The sequence below is a fragment of the Bactrocera neohumeralis genome, chromosome 4 (genome assembly GCF_024586455.1).
Source record: "Bactrocera neohumeralis isolate Rockhampton chromosome 4, APGP_CSIRO_Bneo_wtdbg2-racon-allhic-juicebox.fasta_v2, whole genome shotgun sequence".
Classification (NCBI taxonomy): Eukaryota; Metazoa; Arthropoda; class Insecta; order Diptera; family Tephritidae; genus Bactrocera; species Bactrocera neohumeralis.
In genome coordinates, this window is record NC_065921.1 from 29,727,216 (window position 1) to 29,742,956 (window position 15,741).

General features: G+C 32.1%; 1 protein-coding gene and 1 long non-coding RNA gene across 5 annotated transcripts in view; one reads left to right on the plus strand and one right to left on the minus strand.

Annotated features, from left to right (window-relative positions):
- Positions 1-15,741, minus strand: part of LOC126756497 (transcription factor GAGA) — a 60,445-nt gene that overhangs the window by 43,869 nt on the left and 835 nt on the right. For all 3 annotated transcript variants that reach the window (XM_050469587.1, XM_050469589.1, XM_050469588.1), the window contains exons 2-4: positions 14,989-15,575; positions 13,449-13,661; positions 12,401-12,565 (exon numbers count right to left, since the gene is read on the minus strand). In XM_050469587.1, coding sequence (XP_050325544.1) covers positions 12,401-12,565; positions 13,449-13,595 — 312 coding nt within the window. In that variant the 5' untranslated portion in view covers positions 13,596-13,661; positions 14,989-15,575. The remainder of the gene's footprint in view (positions 1-12,400; positions 12,566-13,448; positions 13,662-14,988; positions 15,576-15,741) is intronic.
- Positions 3,015-6,738, plus strand: LOC126756503 (uncharacterized). Of its 2 annotated transcripts, none has more exons than XR_007666589.1 (3): positions 3,015-3,851; positions 4,308-4,400; positions 4,457-6,738. It is a non-coding gene; the product is annotated as an uncharacterized LOC126756503 (long non-coding RNA). The 2 variants fall into 2 exon arrangements; XR_007666588.1 differs by having other exon boundaries at positions 3,018-3,851; positions 4,453-6,738.

Sequence of the window (15,741 nt, forward strand, 5' to 3'; positions counted from 1 at the left end):
GGTTAATGGGGAAACCGACGAAGGAAGCCATACAAGAGAAAAAATTGAAAAAATGCCAACTACAGTATAACAACAATAATCATGACAATAGCAGTGATATACACACACATACATGCAAACACACACAAACGTACATACACACATACATATGTACATATGCACAAAAGTAGTTGCCAAAGAACTCGGCTTACATACATTCTTATACATGCACATACATACATACGTACATACGAATATATGAATGAGCCTTTGTGTATATGTGCAAGGTATTTGCATACATATTCATTCATTTGCACACACACAAACGCACGCACACGTGCGAGCACACATTGAAATCTCGACGAAAAAACGCTTTTGACGCACCAACACAGACGAAAGTATCAAAGTTGCTAGGGGTTTCCGCCAAGAATGAGACAAGTTTGAGGTACAGTGGGCCGTATGTCGTAAATATATTTACAAAACTTAATTGAAATGTCATAAAAGTATCGTTTTATCGAATGATATTTATGTGATTAGTATGTGTGGTTTTAATTTATTTTGGAAAGAATTTATATATTATAAAAGTAAGCTTATAATCGAAATCAAAATAAAACTAATTATTATATACATACATATATTATAATTATAATTATTTATATTTTTGCTATAACAACGTAAACAAATTATTTTAAGGACATAAAAATCAATACTTTTATGTAAAAACAAAAAAAAATGGTAATGATCAACTCTGTTTTTAATAAGTTTATAACCAAGTTTTTATCAATAAAACAATTTTTGTTTATAAAACAAAAAATAAAAAAAGCATTTCGAAAATATTTCTTTATACATATACATATGCTTTTAGAAATTTTTTATAAAAAAATGGAAATAATGTATAACTTAAATATACAAATATGATCTTCGTTATAAAAACAATGTTTCATGAAGAACTTTTTCAAAAATTATAATTTTAAAAAATTTGAAAGCTATCTTTGTTAGTATTTTTTAGTAAAACTATATTATAATAAAATTGGTATTTAAAAACAATTTTATCATTAATTAAACTTCGAATTTTATATAACACTATGTATGACGATTTTGAAAATTAAAAAAAAAAATTAAAAAAAGGAAAAAATTTAAAATAAATAACAAAAAATTAAAAACAAATAAAATAGAAGATTAAAAAAAAAATAAAATAAAATATTAAAAAAAAAATAAAATAAAATATTAAAAAAAAATAAAATAAAATAAAAAAAAAAAAAATAAAATAAAATATTAAAAAAAAATAAAATAAAATATTAAAAAAAAATAAAATAAAATATTAAAAAAAAAAATAAAATAAAATATTTAAAAAACAAAAATATTAAAAAAAAATTAAAAGTAAAAATAAAAATTAAAAATAAAATAAAATAAAAAAATAAAACAAAAATCAGAACAGGGAACAACTAGTTAAAGGCTGTTAGAAAAATATGTTTTAAAAATTCGATAATAATCCAGACGGAGACATTATCACATATTGTAGTGAATTTGTCCTACTATGAGCAAATTGCTTTAACATATTCGACAAACGCACACTATGATCGATAGTAACAATATATCGTTACGCGCAAACTGTCATCTCTAAGCAACTTTTATGGTTTCTGAACGTACAACTGAAAAAAGTGATTTTTATACGCCTGGTTAGTTCGAATTCCATTTAACAACATTAAGGTTGTCCTTTTGATGAAAAAAAATATAGATCGAATTATTTTTATTGAATAAATTTTTTGCTTTTTAAATTTTAAATCGAATTGTAACTGAGTCCAGCAGATTAGTGTGAAATTTATAACTAAGCACTTACTACCAAATAGTTATTATCTTACCAATTCCATAAAAAAAATTAAATTATCTAATTTTGAAGCCTTCATTTTGAAATGTAATAAGTTCTCGTTGTTGTTGTAGCGGCATAAAATATACATATGTATATTATGTATGTATGTTTGAAGAATACTTTCGAGTTGACAGTAATTAACCGGATAAAACCGGCAGACTCGACTATCGAAGAGAGCAATAAAATTGGTTAGTAATTAATTAATCGACTCTCAAATTTTAACACGAGTTTCTTAAATATATTTTTTAATATTTTAAAAACTTTGAAATTTTAACACGAGAAATTTTAACACGAGCTTCTTAAATATTAAAAAAATATATTTAAGAAGCTCGTGTTAAAATTTGAGAGTAATTAAACGAAGATTTTTCTCATCGATAAATATTTTTTTTATAAACAATTTAAGGCCGATTTTTTTTTTTTTTTTAACCGCTATTTTTTCAAAAAAATTAATTTTACTTATTTGATTTGTTGTACCAGATTTAACATTACTTTAACGAAATCTGTTTGGTTTTTTAATTTCAGAAGATCCAGTTCAAAGGTATAGTGGTCAAAGAAAAACGTCCTTTTTGAGAGGAGCTCCCGTCTATCAGCTGTAGTTCCTTTCCAAACAAATATTTTTTTAAAAGATACCATAATATGTATACAAATTTTTGGATCAATAATTTAAAAGTTCTCTAAGAAAAAAATTTGGAAAATCTGGAATTTATTTGAAATAAAATACTTTCTTCTTTACTAAAAAAAAACTAATTAATAATATTTAAAAAAAAAGCCAAACCCAAAACAAAAAGCGGCGCTTTCTCACTTTGAGTTATTAATTTATGTCAGCGCAAGGATACATTTTCCATAGTGCGGTTACAGTCCACAGTTAGCAGTTAGCAATTCTCCTCGAATCGGCTCTTCCTGCTAGTCTCGCTCATAAATGTACAAACACACAAACATATCTGCACATACATATTGTTGCAATAACAAACGTCATTGCGGTCGGTCAACTGGGGTATCCCGTACGTTTGGTTGAAGAAAAGAAAGGTTGTACAAAGAAAAAATTGCAGTACAGAAAAAATAAAAATAAAAATGGAAATGCCAAAAACAAAAACACTCCTAGAGAGAATAAAAATTAGCAGAAAAAATGTATAAATACATACAAAAACACTAATACTCAGCCAAACTGAAAAGCACACGACAGGACTTGAGCAGAAGCTTTAAAAAAAATCAACACACACACACAGTATATATGTAGCTTTATCTGCACATGAGTGTACTACAACAAACCTTCTGCTGGCACATATACTCAAATGTCGTTTGCTTCTCAATGTGTGTGTGCGTGTGTATGGCTGTGTTCGGCTACTTCTGCTGAGGAAGAGAAAGAAGATGATGATTCGACTAGAGACGCGAGAGTCACCCTTAAGAAGGGTCAAAGTGGGGGGCTGACTGGCAAGCAAGCCAGCAAGCAAGCAGGCAGGCAGGCAACAACATTGGGGCAGGCGGCAATCGAAAGGAGAAAAAATTTTGCAATATAAAAATGGAACAGCGAATAAATGAAACAAACCAACGAACTGACTGGAACGAAAAGGTAGAAGGAGATAGAAAGTGCGAGCGTCGGCAAAGACGACTAGCGTCTGACTATTGGAGCATGGTTAAAATTCCGCGACACCATTGCCACACCATAATATCAGCGCGCCCAACAACTTGGATCGGCATTCGATTGTTTGTGCGAGTATAGTATGCCGGTCTAACCGTCTGCCATCGAAGGTTCGTCTGTTTGCAGTCATACAGTGAAGTGAAATATAAGCAAGTTAAATAAAAACGCAGATGCAGAAACGAACGAACTCTTCAAAAAGTCTGTATCCCATTACATACATACATATATACACACACAGCAATACATACGTACTACATAAGCCATATACATATGTATGTATGTAAAAAAGTGTGTGTGTAAAAAACTGTGGCGATGCTGGAAGTAAGACTTACTACCACCACACCTTATCAAATGGTCAAAGGAGTAAATACTAAATATTCAAATTTATGCACATACACATACGTACTGGCATACGTACGCACGAAAAAACGTAAATACCTATAGGCTTGTGTATACCCGTATACACGAAATTGCAAGGGCTTTCTTTCTTGACCATTGCAAGAATCAGAAAAATAATAATCCTTTCCTTGAAGGCGACAAGGACTTTAATTGTTCTTTTTTGTAGCTTTCTGCAATACATTTGTAATATTGAGCGTGTAAATAATTTCTGTTTTACAAAATAAATGATGTCACTATCGAGAAAATCTCGATATCAACTAAATTCTCATGCAAGACGCTACACTTTGAGGTCTTCATTAAGCATAACAAAGAAAAAATAATAATTTAAATGTATATGTTAGATGTATGTTTATGTGTATGTGCATATATCTAAAAAAGTATCGCTTGAAAATATTTATTAATTAAACTATTTTTTTACAGCGAATGGGAGTATTGATTAATTGGAAACACGAACATCAATGGGATTATAATAATTTTAGCTGTTGCTAAGTGACTTCAAGTTTATATACTTATGTATATAACAACAAAAAGTTATAGATTACCAATAACACTTCTAAATTTCTAGGGAGCATGCCAGTCTTATTAGAAAATCATCTCACGGTAAAACAAAGGCACTGCAAAAGACATCCCCAAAATAAAATTTTCTCCGATTAAGCAATTCTCCAAAAAAAAAAAAATCAATACAAACACAAATATAAAGAACATCCATACATAGGAATTAACTAATGAAAACCTGGATATTATTTTCGAATGTCCTGAAACCCTTGGACAGCAGTTAAGTAAATGCAAATGGTCAAATAGCACTATAATATGTAAAAATTTAATGTGAAATCACGAAAACTAGTTAAATATTATAATTTCAAAAATTGTTTGACAATTTGACATCTGTATAGACATAATCTAGTCTCTTTTCTCCCCAAGAAGCTGCTCATTTGTCCTAACCGCCGATATCGGACCACTATAGCATATAGGTTCGGTTAGGCTTTCACGGCAAACATAGATCTACTGGTCCTCAGCAAGGCCAGATGGAGGTTCAATTTACTTTGAGGTTAAGTATTCGTCATACAGGACTTCAACGCTTTTTGCGAACTTTATAAGCGATTTGATATCTACGTTTGATACTTTGTCAAGTTCCTTTTATTCCGAAGCTCCTAGATACTTAAGATGAGTTCTAGATAGTGCTGGACAAAAGTATAGGAGGTGTTCCAACGTCTCTCTCAAGCCGACTCGCATGTGATGCCATTAGGTTGGGACCTGTCAAAATGACAACAGCTGCGCGGCAGTACTTTCGAAACCGCATGAGCAAAATGCGTACGAGTTTTCTTAAGAGGCTCTTGCACATCATCTTGGCGATTCTGCATGTATAGTACATTTTATATATATTTTTTCTCGCGGATCAGAACGCCTGTCAGCTTTTTCGGAAATTCCATTGCATATCGATTTTAGTGACTTCCGTATTTCCTTTACTTATTCGGTAGCCAGACGGATGAAACTTTTGGTAATCTTATCAGCTGTTTAATTTCCCGGAATTCCTTTGTGGTCTGGAACCCAGTATATATGCAATCGCGTTCCGTCAATTGCTACATCAAGTGTCTCCCTGTTTCTAAGGACATTCTCTGACGTAGCGCAATAGAGATTATTAATCTTTTTTATATGGTTTCCTGCACCAATTTCTCAATTCACAAGACTCGCACCTGGAAGTTACTGCAATATTCCGGAAACTTGAAAGGTTGCCTGAGATCTAGCTCAGAGCAATAGATTCCGGCTCCCACTTCTTTATCCTTGTTTGATCCGTCTGTATAGATATTGTAAGTTCCGCTGGTGAGTCGCATGCTCCTGTGACATCCACTCACCTTTACTGTGACCTGGCACTTTCTCTCCCAAATAGAGCGTGTGGGTATGTGCTCTAATTTGTCCAACAATCACCTGCTTATTTATCTATGACCGAAGATCCTTATAGAGAATTCACCTAATACCGTCAATCTTGCAGCCGATTTTACCGCAGAGCATTGTCGATTGGTGGTAGGTAGAGCAACCTTTCTAGTGCAGCCATTGGAGTGGTTCTTAGTGCTCCCGTTATGCGTTCGATTGGTTTCCTCTATGAGATTTTGTTCATAGCTGTCACCACACCAGTGGATTGTAAAGGAAAATTGGCTTGACTACTGCTGTGTAACACCAATGCTTAAGGCCAGAAGCTAGATCTCATCAAGTCGACTCCCAAGTAGGTATGCTCCTTAATTGTTAATGCAGTGCAGACTATAGTTAATAGCTGCCATACAAACTGAAGATCAAAATCAAGCTCTTGTATGAAAACTTTTCTATTTCTCAAGATATCTTTACGAAATTTGGCATAGTATATTGTCTAAGGAAATGTTGCAATTTCCGAAATTAGATTGGATCACTATAGCTGCCATACAAACTGAACGATCAAAATCAAGTCCTTGTAAGGAAAACTTTTTTATTTGACAAGGTATCTTCACAAGTTTTGGCAAGACAACGGTACAACCTCCAATCAGAAATCAAGTATTAATTATTCTCTCAAGATCCACAATAAAAAAGATGAACGTATTTGGGAAAATGGAAATTGCCTTGCCCTTTATTAACCACTTAAAAAGAAAAAAACTAAAATTTCTTCTCTTTTTTGGCACACCATACCTAAAAATATAGTAATAATTCTAGATCATGCGATAGTTAACAAGATCAAGGCTTTATTTAATGCAAACTCAAAAAATGTCGTTATATAAAACTGTTCGGGCTGTATTATTTACTCTTTTCTTATTGACTTTTTAGTTTTTTAACACATTACATATTTTTATTCTTCTCTCACTTACCAATATTTCAAAATATTTTTATTTAATTAATACACTTGGTGTTATTATAATAAATATAATCCAATATATATAAAAAAAAAATTATAAAAATATTAATTTCTGTATATTTGTGTTTAAAAACATATAGAACTATTAAAATGTTGTGAATGTGAATACTGGAAGTTATTTTAGTTATTATGAAATGAAAAATGTATGAATTAGGAAAATTAATAATCAATTAGAAGTTCGTAAATTTCATTCAGTTCTATACCTAAAAATTAAAGTAATTAAAAAATACTATATTTTTCATAAATTTTTAATTTATAAAAATGGAGAATCCAACAGCCGTTGTCCTCTCTTTACTCCATTACATATAGAACCAGGAAACGAAAATTGGACCTTTGGTTTAAACATTTTTTTTTATTATTCGAAAGTGGTAGTGAGTTATCTTGATAGCCGCTTGAGAATTCAATGTAGAATAATATCATAATTTCTCTATAATTAATATATGTATGTATATAATGTGAAAACCATTACCTATTAGGTTTTGGAAAATGAAAGTACCGTAAAAAAACCTGTACAAATGCACATACATACATACAAGGTCTGTCGCAAAAGAAACAGAACTTTTTAAATATAACTGTTTCTGGTGGCGACACCTATTGGTGGGTATATGAAATAAAAAGTTTGATCTCTTGTTGACATTTCGTAAAAATTTTAAGACAATTGGATAACTACAATCGATGTTATCGATCAAAAAGTGACAGCAGCTTTTGGTCATCGGTCGTAAAATGCAAAGAGCAAATATTAAATTTTGTTTTAAACTTGGGAAAACGTTTACTGAAACATTTCAAATGATGAAAAAAATTTATGGTGATCAGTGCCTATCCAGTAGTAATGTGCATGAGTGGTTTAAGCGATTCCAAGAAGGTCGTGAGGACCTCTGTGACGAGTCGGTCGTCTTCAGAAGTCAAAAATAAAGACAATGCTGATTTGTTTTTACGATTCCGAGGGTATTGTACACCGAGAGTTCGTCCCACCTGGCCAAACGATTAATGCTGTGTTTTACCTTGGTGTTATGAAGCGTCTTTTGTCACGCATTCGTCGTGCTCGACCACAATACCGTGAGGCAGAGTCCTGGCGCCTGTTGCACGATAATGCGCCGTGTCATCGGTCGACGCTTGTCACTGATTTTTTGACAAAAAAACTCCATATTAACCATTAATCACTCACCCTGCTCACCTGATCAGACACCCTGTGATTTTTACCTATTTGGAAAACTTCATTTGCCCATTAGAAGGGCACTGGTTTCAGGACATTTTAGCTATCCAAAAGGCGACGACCGATATTCTCAAGAGCATTCCGAAAAATGACCGTAACACTCATTTGAAATGCTAATTGACCGGGCTAAACGCTGTATCGAAGCACAAGGAAACTACTTTGAATAAAAAATATAACTTTTGAAAAATATTAATTTTTTGTTGTTTTTTTAACAGTCCTGTTTCTTTTGCGACAGAACTTGTACATATATGTATGTATAACTTTCTGACATATTGCTTTATCCTTGAATTTTTCAGTATGAAATATCACGAATAAATTTGACTCGTGATTGATTGTTTAGGACAAAAACAACTCAACTAAATTGGAAAAAGTAAACGCCGGCTTGAATAAAAAACTTAAAATGTTCTACAAAGTTGTATAGCCAATCATTGAAGATCTTCCCCCAATTGAGTCCCTATTCTAAAGAGAACGTCTAATTAGGATATCGAAAGGTAGAGATGTGTATGAAAAATTTTAAGATTTATATTGAAAAATCCACATAAAATCAATTTTGAAAAATATAAAAGTAGTTCGATAAATTTAAAAATTTTATCGCGACCTATTTGAAGTGCTTGAAGTATGTTTTACTACAAAAACATATCGCATTATTGAGTGAAGTCTCCGCTATCATCAATATTTTCGTGATCGCAAAGTTGTTCTGCCCAGGAATACAATCAATAGGTTCTGGAAATTATTCTGACTTTATTTGTGCAAATACTCCACCGCTTTCATCAAAAATATTTGGATAATGAATTCAGCTGCGAAAACATTGCTTTCAAATTCAATTTCTCTTATAAAAGGTTATATGAAAAGTCCGATTCGTCATTGTAAATTTGTAACGGTTTCAAGGTTTTCGTCGAATGACGTTATATAGTCTGCGTGTTCAGTAAGGTTTGCCCTTGGATCCATTAGCACCATTAGCATCTAGCAGTATATTGGAACTTATCAATATGCTGGAGTTAAGTTAGTCGTTGTAACTTAAGAGACGGCACAATAGACCCTAGGTCACGGTGCATCTATTTATCTTAATCTTAAGGTATGCAATCTCATGTCAGGTTTCACTTTGGTACAACGCTTAGAAATTGTTAAATTCACTTTCTCTGGTGGCTACTGTAAGAGTTCTTCGCGCAAAACACGATCTTTTCAGATAAGGGACATTTCTGGCTTAATGACTTCGTCAACAAACAAAATTATCGCTATTATTTTTTATTGGCGTAGACACTGCTTACGCGGTTATAGCCGGGAGGATGGAACCATTTACAGAAATTCACGGAAGTGAGAAAAGTTCTCTGAGCGCCATTCACTTGGTGATTGGCCAGAAATTAATCATTTACATATGGCTCAAGCAGCTCATGAATTCCGGTCTGAGACCAAGTGTCCTCTGGGTACCCATAAAACATCCGTTTGTAGGCGAGCTAAAGTGAGAAGCCATCCCTCCCCAGGGTTGTTCGCTGGGTTTGGGAGCTGCTACGTAAAAAACACCCCCAATGAGAAGATCAAAACAGCGTCGGATGGAGACCCTCTCTTTGAATTGCTATTAGGATGAGTCAAATTTTCGTGCGGTTCAAGAAACGCAATTGCATCCCCAAATATTGACCGTTAGGCGGAGATTGCGACATGACGGCATCATCGGACCTTATATGTTTCTTTTCTCTGGGTGTTTGTTAAAACAAAGGCCATTCAAACAGCAACGCTCTATTACGTATAAAGCGAAGACAACATACAGCAGACTATAGCTGAAATTCCAGCCGAAATGCAGCACCGAGTCATCGGAAATCGGCGTAAAACGACGTAATGATAAAAGGCATAAATTTATCTGCATAACAAAAAACAAAAATAGTACCCATTTTGACTAAAATGTGTCCTTTATTTTATTTGAATATCACACATTGTTCTTGTAGGTTGACCCTTTACCGTGGATTCTCTCGTTTCAGATATTCTGGCAACACAAAAAACATGATTATAAATAATAACCTAACCTAAATTATCAATTGTTCATGAAACCAATTTCAAATATGACCACTTGTAGCCCGTTCCTCTAATATAAACTTTTTTGAGAAAATTCACTTGTCTGAGCTGACTATGGAACACATCTACTCAAATCCATATGTATGTACATACATACTTGTATGTATGTATGGACAAGTACTAGGTATTGAACACACTTATAAGATATAATTTTTATGTATAATTTGAACTGAAATCCTATCATCTTAAGAGACATAAAATGTGATTTTAGTAAATTTTTTTAATAATATTAAATATCTGAATTAGCACTTCATTTGTTAATTTGCTCGCGGTATAGGGATTTTTGTTGTAAATAGAGCACAAAAGTACTCTTATTATATTGTATATGTATGTATGCTACACGTTTCCAAATTAGTCTCAATTTTAATGAACTTTATCAGTACAACCAAGTTATCAGTGGTAAAGATAAATTTGCTCTCTATTAAGTGCTATATGGCTTTACATAAGAAGAAAAATAGCAAATATGTAAATGGAACGTCTAGGTAGTAAATATGCTGTCAATCAATTTTTAATCGTGTATTTAATTTGCCTGTGGCAATAATTCGGTCCACAATCTTTTTTTTCTTTAGATGCAAAAACTGCTCTTGAAAATGTGCTGGATATTATACAAGTTTAAAAAAATTAAATTCATGGCCGCCTGCCCTTAATACTAATGAGTTTAAGATATACATATGTACCTATTAAAGGACTTACTCAGTTTTACTTTGTTTGAACCCACTTCCGTAGATTTATATGATTTTTTTTTTTTAATGATACAACGGTACAACTTCTAAAATTTCTGGGATAAAAATTTACGACCAGATATAGCAAACACGCATTCACTTTAGAATCTGTACAAAATTAATGTAATATTTTTTACAACTTACACGTGTAAAGAATCAGAATGAGGAACTTTTTGATCACCTTGCTGCAAACTTGTTGAAAATAGTGCTAAAACCGTAATTGATTTAGGACCGTTGAATGAACCAAAAAACGGATTAATTCCTCAACCATACTCTGATTGGAAAGTCTCGAATTTATTTTCGAATAAAAAGTAAAGCAAAGGCTTATTATACATTATTTTGTGTATTCTTATTGTTTGTTATTTTACCAATCATAACAATAGGAAGTCCAATTGGATACAATTGGTTTCCTAGCAGTGTTGCATTTATTGCAGAAAATAACATTACCAGACTACACTTTTTAAAACCGTGATTTGGAAGCACTAATTAAATTCTTAAGGATCTTTCTAGTAAACAAATAGAATCTTAATAAAATTAATGCAAACCAAAAATAATTGTGATAATAATATTATCTTAACGATGAAATTTTGAATTTCAGGATACGGAGATATGAGAAAAAATATATTTTTATTTATTTTAGATTTTTTTATTATATTTCATATGTTTCAGAGATGCATTGCGGCACTAGCTACTATATTTTTATAGTAGAATTTTATATTTCTTAGTTTGTAAGAGTAAAATGGGCATCCGGCGGAAATGAAGTCTTAGTATTGTACTAAACTAGGTAAACAATATTAATTTGAATTCAATCAACTTTTACGTGGAAACGAAAATTGCATGTTTTAAACAAATTTTTCTTTTTTACATTATTTTACAAACTGATATCCTGCAAGTTTTACCAACAAGCTTAACAAGTATGCTGGTGCAAGATTCAGATAGTGAAAGCTTTCAAGGATTGGCTTAAAGTTTTTTGGATTTATAAGGTTCAAAGGAAATGCTATACAAACTTTCCATTCAAGTTTTTTGTTATAGGAGACAATTTATAAACCAAAAGGACGAATAGAGGAATGAATATTCCTAAAGACAACAAATGCATACAGTGGTCTGCGAAGCACACAATTTTGCGCGTGCATAAAAGCTTCATCGGTTTGTGTCCTAGATAAATTCGAATTCGAAAAGTGTGCTGGCTTGAGTATACTCATTAGACTGAAGTGCGTACTCAAGTAACTCACTGCCGCCATAAGGGTTGACTGAGTTTATATATACATATATATACACTGAGAAAAATACTTTGGCATAGTAAATTATGGTAGATTTCCATAGCACTAAACATGCATGATAGATTAAATACTAATTGGCCCTTAGTTTATTGTGCTTTAGTAATTTTTTTAAGGTCTCTTGCGGCATAGAGCAAATAAGTTAGACTTTTTTATACAATTTATGGTATCTATTTTAGATCATTTTAAACAATATAATGACCGTTAAATACTGTGATACATACTTTAAATGAGATATTTCTCCTTTGTTGCACATTCATGATTTTGTGACGTTTTGTAATTTCTTTTTTGGGCATTTTTAGCGCATTATTTGCGAATTCCAAAATATTAATATCATTAAAACTTTTAACGCTTACCTGCAATTCAGATTCGGTGACATCAATTTCGCCGCGATAAACAAAATCAATAATCGTCTTCAAATCCGTGAATATAATATCGCCGGGAAGTATGATGGTGGGATGTTTGCAGGGATTTTCCAAAAGCAGTTTTTGAAAATATGATGAGCAGGCGGATAGAACAACCTAATGAAAAATTGACGATTAGATATAGTCATATATGTAAATGTAATAATTATTTATAATTGCATATAATAATTTCAAAACTGATAAGCTGAGTCGATGTAGCCATATCCGTCTGTCTGTATGTATGACATAGCTTTCATTCATACTAATTAATCAAAATGCAGTCCTTGCATAGAAAATTTATTTATTTAAAGAGATATCTAACGAAATTTTGCATGGAATATTGGCCAAGGCTACGATACAATCCCCGAAGTACGAAGGTGTTTTGCAAATTGGACAATTATTGAATATAGCTGCCTTGCAAACTGACTGCTCAAAATCAAGATAAACATCTTTTTACACGCTTTTATGTTATAAGAAAAACACCTAGGAAGGGAATTGAAGCTTCAGTGGAGCCGAAGTAAGCAATTTGTTGTTTCTTTCGCCGCTTTTTTTATATGAATTTATTTATCTCTAAATGTTTTCCCCTAACAAGTTGGATGCGCGCAGCACTAGACGACAGACCATGGTCGTATCAAAATCTGGGTCTATTCCAGTTATAAACGTACACCGTTCTTAAGTTTCCCTTCAAGCAAACCACACCTTTTTTAATATTTTATATCGGTACAATCTATATTTAGTCCATTATAACAGTAAGAAATCAGTTTCAATTTAAGTATGAACCACTTATATTTGTACACTGGTAGATCATCTAATATTATTATTTATATCAGCTTAATTTCCTACTACTGTAGAAAAAAGTTTGAAAACTAAACACATGTACATTTCTACATACATACATATATTATAAACCCAAATTTAACGTTCTTTCAGTCCTCTTCAGATCAATGTTGAAGTTTTTATATGATATGAAGTTAAATTTATAAATTTTTATTTAAAATACCTTGTGTGCTTTGAGCGAACCATGCTCACAGGAAAGGGTCACATCCACGAAAGATAAGTCTTCTCGCAATTGCTGGAACACCGAAGTCATGGTGTTTTGGTAATTGTTCCAACGCAAACTAAAATACTGGTGACTTCTCGATGCCATTTTGACGTTAGCAATAGTCCCACTTTGTCGCTAATCCAGTTTTAAACTTGGATTATACTCTTGGTTCTGCTAAAAAAATAAACAAATATTAATTATTAATCATATTTCATAATGAATTAATACTTAATTTGACTAAAAAAATATATTTATAGTTAATTATTTGTATGTGAAACAATGTTCACGTGAATTATCAATTTAAAACAGATTACATGCAAATCCTACACTAAAGATTGAGCCGATAGCAGAGAGATTTAGTTGTATTAAGAGGACAATATATGGACAAATACAAAGAACTAAGCGAATTTCGACTTAAAATCTGTATCAAGGCCTTCAATACTAAATTAATTAGTTAGAGTGAATCTGATTCCTGTTTGTATGGGATTCAAGTTGGTCATCGAAATCATTTAACGGGAAGTCAATGGGAAAAGATCTTTACCCATGATCTGACCACTGCGAGAGGGTGTCAGATGAGTTGCTTTTAAAGAGCATCTCAGCCAGCTATAAGTGGTCGTTTTGATATAAGGAGAGAATCTATGAAGTAAAGCTTCGCTTTGAATGATGTTTAGGTCGCGCCTGGAGTTAATCACGTAAACCACATTCTGGGTGCTGTATATACTACGAGTTCATAACTGCATTATAATAGTGATAATTAAATGCTCTATTCTATACTAATTCTTCCAGTAAATATGACAAACTCTTCTATTAATATTGATAAAGAATACATATTTTATAAATAATAGTGGTTAAAATTTGCACATTCATAAACCATTGGTGGCAAAGTAAAAATTATGGTGAGACTTTACATTTTGAACCAAATTCACTTTAAATTTATTATGCATTTACTAATTCTTCACTTTTTATTACAAACTCAATTGATTTTATTTTAAGGTACTTATTAATATTCGTTGTGTGTAGGCAAATGAATATATAAATAGGGTTACAAACTGTTGCGTTAAACTTTTGTATTAAAGATTCTAAAATTACATAGTAGTTTAATTAATTATTTGTTATTAATATTGATAAAAAGAGTAAGAACGCCAAAAAATGGTTAGGAGTTTTCTCTATATTTTGCTTTGCTACCAGTGCAATGAACACACAAACCTATAGGTCGTATTCAATACCATTTGAGCAATTCATGGATATTATTTTTAAATACAACACTTAAAAATTCCATTGAAATTTTGATGTAAACAATTATCGGGATGGTGACCACGTAAATCAGAAGTATAATAGTGTAAAAGCGCCCAAAATATTGTATATTTTTATTGCACAGCCTTCAGTAAATTATTGCACATGCTTGGATAAAAAATATATATATTTCTACAAAGTGAGGAAGTATATTTAAAAGTAATAACCAAGCCGGTTTCTTGTTATAAACATGGCACGCACTTGCCTTTTGCCGATTCTTGATTTTTATCAATTTCCTCTACTCCCTTAAATTCTGCCCTCGCTGACAAGCAATTAACAATATCTAGACGTATTCTCTGTTCAACTACACTGCCAACTGTTACGTCGCTGCAATCGAGGGTTGTCTTTTTGCATAATTTTCTTTCAAGCCACGGGATGCAGATTCGCTTCTTTGCTACCGAATGCAAGGCGTCCAAAATTTTTTACTAAAAATAGCTACCACTTTTTAATTGCTAATGCGAAACCCAAATCACCTATTACATGAATATTACCAATTTAGGAGGCAACTCTTTTGTACAAATCGTAACTTCCAGCGCTACTGGCCGAACACAATATCTTTTTAACACAAATGTCTTTGAATGTTTTGCACTTTGTACGAATATGCGTGAAGTCTGGAGGTTTTTTTGCGCAGAAAATATTTGCTTATAATTTTCGCGTCATTATTTGTTCACTTTTTTAACACTTGTTGTTGTTTCTATGTGTTTTCGAGTTTTTAACAGAGTTTTCTAAACTTTTCAGCTTCTTTTTCAACTTTTCAGTCGTGCAACGCAATGCTAGACACGAAGGAATTCGCTGCCAAAGAGGAATTCGGAATAATTAGAAAATGGATTTTTCACGTCGTTCGTTGGCTTGTCGTTCGCCCGCCATTATAGAAATGCCAGATGTAATAAGTAGAAATGCATTTATTTGGATACGAAAATACTACGTAGTCTATGATTTTATTATTTATAGCGCATAT